Source organism: Mytilus californianus, unplaced genomic scaffold, assembly GCF_021869535.1.
Source record: "Mytilus californianus isolate M0D057914Y unplaced genomic scaffold, xbMytCali1.0.p SCAF_2, whole genome shotgun sequence".
Lineage (NCBI taxonomy): Eukaryota > Metazoa > Mollusca > Bivalvia > Mytilida > Mytilidae > Mytilus > Mytilus californianus.
In genome coordinates, this window is record NW_026262668.1 from 126,835,984 (window position 1) to 126,844,543 (window position 8,560).

Sequence of the window (8,560 nt, forward strand, 5' to 3'; positions counted from 1 at the left end):
TCGTGAGAATTAAAAAAATCACACTGAGATTTAAGAACCTAAAATAACACACTGAAAAATCAAAATTACACACTGACTGAGATTTTAAAATTGCACACTGAGATTTAAAAAAATGAAAAACACTCACTGAGAATTTAAAATTACACACTGAGATTTTAAAAAGACACACTGAGATGAAATAAATTGAAATACACACACTGAGAATTGTTAATTACACAATGAGATTTCAAAAATACACACTGAGATTAATATGCAAATTACTAATGAATATTCATGAGATGAATAATTCAACAGATTAATATCTTGGTCTCCCGAACTCTTGTCATTATAATGAAATGCGGTTCCTACAACCAACATTCGTAATAAATTTCAAAACTTATTTTCATAAGTTTGTTGCCTATAATTCAGATTATTACTAACAGTATATCGAGATGTTTTGCTTAAACTGTTTAAGCATGGTCCCTTTTCAAAAATCTTTCAATTGTTACCCTGATTTCGCAAGGTAATCTTTTATATTTTTGTTACGTTTATATGCTATAATAGGCACTTGGGAAAAAAATTCACTGCATTGTTTGTATTTTTGCAGATTATTCCAATGTGTTCTTATATATTTGGTTATATTTTGTAATGAGAGTAAGTGGGTATTTTTCTTGTTCTATTGGTCTTTAATACCGTAGTTTTTCTATACGTTGTATTTTTAATGTTTTTTATAAAACATTTAGCGCCAAATTGAAGGTCTAACGAGTTCTGTCCCCAAGTTGTTTTAGCTTGTAATAGATTCAAATTAAGTATGCTAATTAGATATGTGCGCATAAAAAGTGCGCACAAATCTCAGTGTGTAATTTTAAATTCTCAGTGTGTAGTTTCAAATTCTCAGTGTGTGTTTTTCATTTTATTCATTCTCAGTGTGTCTTTTTGAAATCTCATTGTGTAACTTTCAATTCTCAGTGTGTAATTTTCAATTTTCAGTGTGTAATTTTTAATTCTCAGAGTGTGTTTTTAGGTTTTTTAATCTCACTGTGTTTTTTTAAACTCTCAGTGTGTTAATTTTTCGAAAAATGGTTTAAACATAGTTTTGACGAGAACGGCTTGCCATATTCTTCTTACCTGGAATCTAGAACAGATTAATACAAGGCCTCAGGTTGATAACACGGCCGAAATAGAAAAGACTATGTATTAATATGTATTTATTGTAGGGAACAATTATGTAAACATGTTTGTTTGTTTTTATTTATTTTATATCACTGGTGTATAATAAATCCTTTAGAAAGAAATTATTAGCCAATTTTGTAAATATCACGTTTGAGAATACCCAATACTCCGATCTTAAAAGACAATAATTCAGTTCTCGAGTGTTCGTTGCACTACCTTGTATACTTAACATTGGGGCTTTTTTCTAGTCAACAGTTGTAAAATATATCTAATATGGAACTTAATTAATTCGGTTTTTATCACGTTTTATTAACAGCTTAGCATGTGATTGGTTGAATTAAACAGCTAATGAATGACAAGCACTTCAATTCTCTTAAGCTTATAATGGAACGTTCAAATCTTCCTTGGCATATTCCTGATTGCTAACATAGAAAAATACATCGTTGTTATCAATTGTGTCCTGATTTCAGCTGAGAAAATGGAGAATTTGTCTATAATTGCTGATAATATTACTGCCAATATTGCCCTAATACCTAGTAGTAGTATTAGTGGATCCGGCAAAACAGATGATTCATTCTATCTATCTGTTTTCCTGATTTACGTTCCCGGAATCGTCACGAATTTCATTTCCATTATCCTACTGCTATCGGAATTGCGAAAGACAAAAGTTAAAACAAACGTTCTGCTGCTTGCCCTTTGTACGACAGATTTTGTAGCAGTGTGTCTATCATGTTTTTGGCACACAAGCAGACGTATGGGATTGTCCATGACTTACGAGTTATGTGCAGTCAAGTCGTTTCTGCATCCCATTATGCCACTTTTGACTGGATCCATTAGTCTTTTGATGGCTATAGATAGATTTTTGGCTTTCTGTAAGCCCTTCTTCTACCGTACGAATGTATCAAAGAAGTTTTGGATGCTTTGTGTATTGTTGGTGATCGTATTTCTATCCGTTATTTGTGCTCTACCACATCTTGGTTTTGGTTCACTATGGACTCCACGATACAGACGAGGCAAACTGTCGTACACCTGCAGTGTCTTTACCTACCAGGAGAATTTAACAAAAAAGATTTTCCACATCAGCTACACCAGTCTAGGATTTCTGATAGTTTTGAGCATAATTTCATTTAACAGTTTAGTGGCAGCAGCCGTTCTACGGCTCAGACATCGTACTATAGAAGCACAGAAAGGTCGTACCAACCAACAAATTAACAGATCAACGGAGATAAAGTTTGCAGCGATTGTTGGTTTACTAGCATCTGTGTTTGTAATCTGTTGGTTGCCTTATAACGTAAGTTCTTTTTAACTCTATAATAGAAAATGTATTATAAGAAACCTTTTTATTAACTGTAAAATTTCTTATATTTATATCTAAATGCACAGTGTGCTTGAAAAATCAAGTAATGAAAATTTCGAGTTGTTTTTTTTTTTCAGTTGTTATTTAGTTATTAAACGATTTCTGTAGACTAAGTGCACAACTTTAGATGGGTGAACATGAAAGATGGAACTTAAAATCTTGTTTTTATTAGATTCAAATTAATACTCTGAAAATGTTTTTGTAATTCATATTCTTTTAAGGTGAAAATGCCGTCTTTAACAAACCAATGAGAAACGCATACATTTTTCAGTCTTTAGTTTTCTATGTTGTCTTTTGTATACTGTTATTTAATCATGTTTAATTCCCTTAATTTCGAAGAGGGTGAAATCAAGATACCAACATTTTTTTTTTCACCTAAAAGTATATTTGTCATTATCAATGCAGCGAAAGGCCGAATAATAGCCTCTCAGACTAAGGCTCTAAATTATTAATGTTTTGAAAGAATTCTCTTCGTTTTAGGATGATTTAACTCAAGTGATCGCTGATTAAGAAAGATAATTAACATTTCTGTCATTTTGCATGTTTTAATCAAGATTTTAAGATTCTTCATTTCTTATAAAACCATCGTAATGCTATACAGAAAGATATTTTTACATAAAATAACATACAGATTCTGCGCATGACAGATTTATACAACCAAACATAAAAAGATTGGGGATTAATGATCAACATGGAGAACGAACTAATGTATTATAATAATAATTAATTAATAATTAATAATTATGATAAATTTACACAAATTGTCCAATACCTGAATATTTTCTGAAAAATAAACTGCCGAATTACATTTACTCGGCTTAAGTAGTATGGTTTTAGCTAAGTTCTGAGCAAAGCAACTTACGGCTTAAGTTCAGAGTCATATCACACAAATTTTGTTAAACAATTATAGTTTAAGTATCGTTTTTGGGCAAGAGTGGGCTGACATTTACAACATTTAATAACTATAAAAACTGTCTATACTATTATGAATTATCAGCTGTTATTAAATGTCACTCATTGTCGACCAAACTCATAAAGTTCAACTATCAATTTGATAAGTAAGGCCCTTTTCAACTGATTTGTTCTTATGTTGTGCTGTTACACTACTGTCACAAGTTAGGGGCAGGTTGAGCGCGCACAAACTTGTTTAACCCCAACTCATCCTGTATTTGCCTGTCCCAAGTCAGGAGCCTGTAACTTAGTGGTTGTCGTTGGGTTCTGTGTGTAATATTAGTGTGTGTTTTTCGTTTGTTGTTTTATCATAAATAAGGCCGTTGCTTTTCTCGTTTGAGTTGTTTTACGTATATACGTGTTGTCATGTCGGAGTCTTTATATCTTAATATACGGTATGGGTTTGCTCATTGCAATCGTACCACAGCTCTTCATTTTTATATCATGTATAAAAGATAACTTGTACAGTTAACAGTTTAATTAAAATATTAGATATTGAAAATTATTATGAAAAATATCGAAAATAAAATAACATCAAAATTTTTCATTTGAAGAAAAACATATATTTGATAACTTATTTGAGCAACAATGATGCAATATTGATTCTCAGATCAGGCAACACAATTTTTTTTTAATAAGAATTAAGCAATAAAGCATGAATAATAAATGCTGCGTTCAAAATATGCAATTGATCTGTAATCTGGTTGAAGTCTAATTCTATATTTACAGCGTAATCATTGTAAGGAGTTTTTGTCGAATAGAAATCATGAATTAAAATTATTACGAGACTTCTATAAACTTGATGTTATAATATAACATTAAGCTGAACGGAAACTGTCTAATGAAGGAAGTACCTTCAGCCACTAAAATGTTGCGTTTATGACGTTTATGACGTTTTCTGTCTTTCAATATAGTAGTATTGTACATCGACTACCTATTATTAACGTGAAATCTTTTATTAGTTTATACCTGAAATCAATGTATCCATGTTTCCGCTGGTAACCTGTCTCCTAATGAAATAAACTAATCTCTTACATATATGACATATATAAATTCATCCTTTATGTCGTTCCATTGAAGTGTCTTTGTTCAAATTGCCTGTTAAATTGCAAACCCGTATCTCGTAATTAGTTTTGATTATTTCAAAGGTAGTTAAGTAGAAGAGTGCTGTAAGGGGTGAATAGTCATTCAGTGGTTGTCGTTTGTTGCTGTAATACTATTTCATATTTGCTTTTCGCTTGTTTTGTACATAAATCAGGCCATTAGTTTTTTCGTTTGAAGTGTTTTACATTTGTAATATCGGGGCCTTTTATAGATTACTATGAGATATGGGTTTTGCTCATTGTTGAAGGCCGTACGGTGGCCTATAGTTGTTAACTTTTACGTCATGTTAGTCTCTAGTGGATAGTTGTCTCATTGGCAATAATACCACATCTTCTTATTTTTATATATAACAAAACATGATAAATACAACAACACAAAGCTATATGTGATGGTAAGGTTGTTGGTAAATAATAATGAAAATAGATAGATGAAAGATGGTATAAAAAAACAAATCACAAATTTCAATATACAATTAGAGGTTACAAGTAAATGTCAAATTTGTAGTTCTTGACCAAGAGAACCCACCCTTTCATTTACAATTCTTATGAATTAACAAAGTTTTCTCAGTTTTGATTTAAGGTCCCTAAAATTCAATGCATTACAATGGTTAATATATTTCATATCAATACACGCTCTCACATCAGCAGTGACAATCGACATTCAAGAATGTAGTGATACTCTTCCCCAATACTATTAGTATTGCACATTTGACAAATTCTGGATCCTCTGGAATTTTCGATCATCTTCCACAATCAATTGGTAGCTTATGTTATGATTGGCCATTCTAATTCTGTATGCTTAAGTAACATAACAGAAAGGTTTTGTCTGAGCTACTAGTGGATGCATTTTTTGAACTTTTTTCTAGCATGTAGTTATTCTCAAACCCTCATACTACATAGCCGTAAAGTAAAATAGATTTGACTATTTTATTGAATTGTACCATTTCCATGTTGTGCATGTTGTTGGCAGTGCGTGGTTCCCATGGATACTGGCATACTCCATCCGTGTATTTTTTTTTTAATTTACTCTTTGTTTTCAGGTAATGAAAAGCTTTTTAAATTTGTGAAAGGAAGTTTTTTGATTTTTTCTGATTCAGCCAAATTCGCAATGTCATCTGCATACAGAATAATTAAAACAATTAGAACTGCATTTAAGAGAATATTCGATTTCGCCGGTAACTTTATTAAGGCCGGTCTAAATCACCTTTTTTAGTGAAACATCCAGTGTCATTTTTGGTAGTTAGGTGATTTTAGTAAACAGCAATTTACACATAGAGTGTTCTATATAGTATTTATATGACGTTCGATTTGGGATGATCCTCTCGTTTTATCCTATAACTTTGTTGTCAGTGTTTCAAAAGATTCGTTATCGTGGATATCGCGGGAATCTCTTCTTCGCTTACGTTTGTATGATTTTGGCTACGCTGGTGGCATTCACTTTGCATTGTTTAGATGGTGCAGGAGGCTTTAATAGTGCATCCCTATATGTCTTCGCCGTTTTATGTCTGGTTGGTGGAGTTGTTACAATGGCGATATAGGGCCTACCGTTGATGAAACCACCATTTTATCTTTGATTCCTTCTCTTCTTGCTTCTTTAATCACTGGGTACAGTTCTTTTCATTTGTTTTCTATCTCCGAGGGAAGATCAAAGACAAACTCATATTTTCCCTTTTAAGCGGAAAGTTTGGAAAAGTACATGTCATAGCTCGATATGATTGATGAAAAGTACAACTATCGGGTAAACACCTTTCACGATCCTTTATTCCCGAATCTGTGAACATTATCAAATTTTACCAAGCTCTATTCTAAGAAAGTTTGGAGTTTTTCAACCGTCCGTTTTGTACTCTTTAACCTCCTCGTACAAAACAAACTAACAAATAAGTTCTGGATTATCTTGGGCAAAAAATAATTGCTAGAGTCGATGATAAGCTTGGAAAAACATCTGTAAGAAAAATAATAAATATTTCTAGTGAAAATCGAAAACATTAGAACGACTATAATTCGTTTGATTTTTGGTGCTTCAATAACAAGGCTGCGAATTACTTATTACCTGGACAACTTGTTGTCAATGAATCGAAAACATTAGAACGACTATAATTCGTTTGATTTTTTGGTGCTTCAATAACAAGGCTGCGAATTACTTATTACCTGGACAAGTTGTTGTCAATAAATCATCGAACATTTCAAAAGACACATGTATACCAACTAATACTTTATCAAATTCTTTCAAAGATACAAAGATTTTGTTTGGAAGTTTTGCTAAATACATGTGGAAATCTTATTCAAACGGGATATCACATCCTAATTGAACGGTTATGTTGTTTAAAGAGCTCGTAAGTTTAGATACGATCCATGTAAAACTGGCCGATCCTTTGAATAACCTTATTCTTAAAGGTTATCAATTTAACACTTTAATAAGGTCTTTTAATTTTGTGTTTATCGCTACTTACATTGATTGTCTTATTAAAATAAATTAAAACACAACTAAATTTGTTTTGCTATGTAATTATGAACACTTACGGTCTTACATCCTGTCAATACTTATATTTTGGCATTGCACAATGTCATGCCTTCCTCAGAATGTTTATGATGCTTTTACACTAAATCCGTTGCTTGTTTACTTATCGATATTTCAGTCTGGGAAGCATGATTTATTCATTAGTGGTAATAGGCTTTGACCAACTTTCAGTAAATTGGAGGACTATCGTTTGGATGTGTAATGATTGATATTTTAGTCTGGAAAACATGATTTATTTATTATTTAAAATTTGTTTTGTACTAGCTTTCAGCGAACGGGAGTACACTTTGTGTTTTTAATCTTTTTGTTTTTGTGCTTTGTGTGGATCTGATGACTCCAGCCCTTTTCCTCTTATTTTTACAATTTGTTCTTATATTGTGCTGTTACGCCACTGTCCGAGATTAAGGGGTACGGGTGAGCACTGGCAAAAATGTTTAACCCCGTCACATTTTTTATATGCCTTGTTTTTGATTTGTTGTTTTGTCTATAAAGCAGACCGTTTGTCTTCTAATTTATTTGTTTCAAATTTTATAATATCTGGGAAATTTTATAGCTTACTATACAGTATGGTTTTTATTCATTATTGAAGACGGTATGGTAACCCTTACTTGCTTACATTCTCATTCTTTAGCTGTCTTACTGACAATCATACAACATCTTTTTAATTGATATACTAATAAACACTATGAAATTGAGACTGATTCACAGGAGGCTCTCTCGGGTTCATGGGACACTATGAAATTGAGACTGATTCACAGGAGGCTCTCTCGGGTTCATGGGACACTATGAAATTGAGACTGATTCACAGGAGGCTCTCTCAGGTTCATGGGACACTAGAAAGCAGACATATTATTCAATTTTTATTAGAATCCAAGTACCTTTTTATTTCTGATATTTAAAAAAAAACAAACACTGTGTATCATCAGCACCGGATATTGGATACTATCGAAGCATTAGCTCATCGAAGTGTAGAGGAAGGACGATAAAAAAGTCTTTGTTTAAACCATTTCACCGATTTGGTGAGGTTTAATGCTGATGGTATTAGTTTCTTCTGTACGCTGTTTTATTATTTGCCAATAAGTACCAAAAAAGATAAAAATTTGTTTAATACTAACAAGTTCTCGTGGATGAAACGTAACTCTAAAAAACTGTTCACCTTGTACCTGAAAGCAGAATAGATAAGAAAATCCTATGATAAGTTTAAATCTCATCAAATCGACAGAAATAGTTGAAAGAAAATTAATTTATTTTTTTTTCGTCTTTGCACTCAGCATCGTTGGTACCCAATTTCCGGTGGCCATACACAGATATAATGTATTTTAAGACTATATTAATGTAAATTCACCTATTAAAACATTTAATGTATTATAGTGCAGATTTTATAGTGTGATAGGATATTAGACCATTAGCCTAAACGATTTAAAACAATCTATCCATAGATAGATTTCTACTTTTCGAAATTAAGATTATTGATGTTTG

General features: G+C 32.0%; 1 protein-coding gene across 1 annotated transcript; it reads left to right on the plus strand.

Moving 5' to 3' along the window:
• Window positions 1–1,576: 1,576 nt before the first annotated feature.
• LOC127727806 (prostacyclin receptor-like) lies at window positions 1,577–7,870 on the plus strand. The gene is made up of 2 exons (XM_052234922.1): window positions 1,577–2,443; window positions 7,790–7,870. The coding sequence occupies exons 1-2, from the start codon at window positions 1,631–1,633 to the stop codon at window positions 7,868–7,870; spliced, it is 894 nt and encodes a 297-aa protein (XP_052090882.1). The 5' UTR covers window positions 1,577–1,630.
• The last annotated feature ends 690 nt before the right edge of the window (window positions 7,871–8,560 follow it).

Bases quoted from the DNA above. Each gene is read 5' to 3' on its own strand.
- LOC127727806 (XM_052234922.1), top strand. From the start codon at position 1,631: ATGGAGAATTTGTCTATAATTGCTGATAATATTACTGCCAATATTGCC. The intron at 2,444-7,789 runs GTAAGTTCTTTT...ACTGATTCACAG, and splicing joins TCTGTTGGTTGCCTTATAAC to GAGGCTCTCTCGGGTTCATG.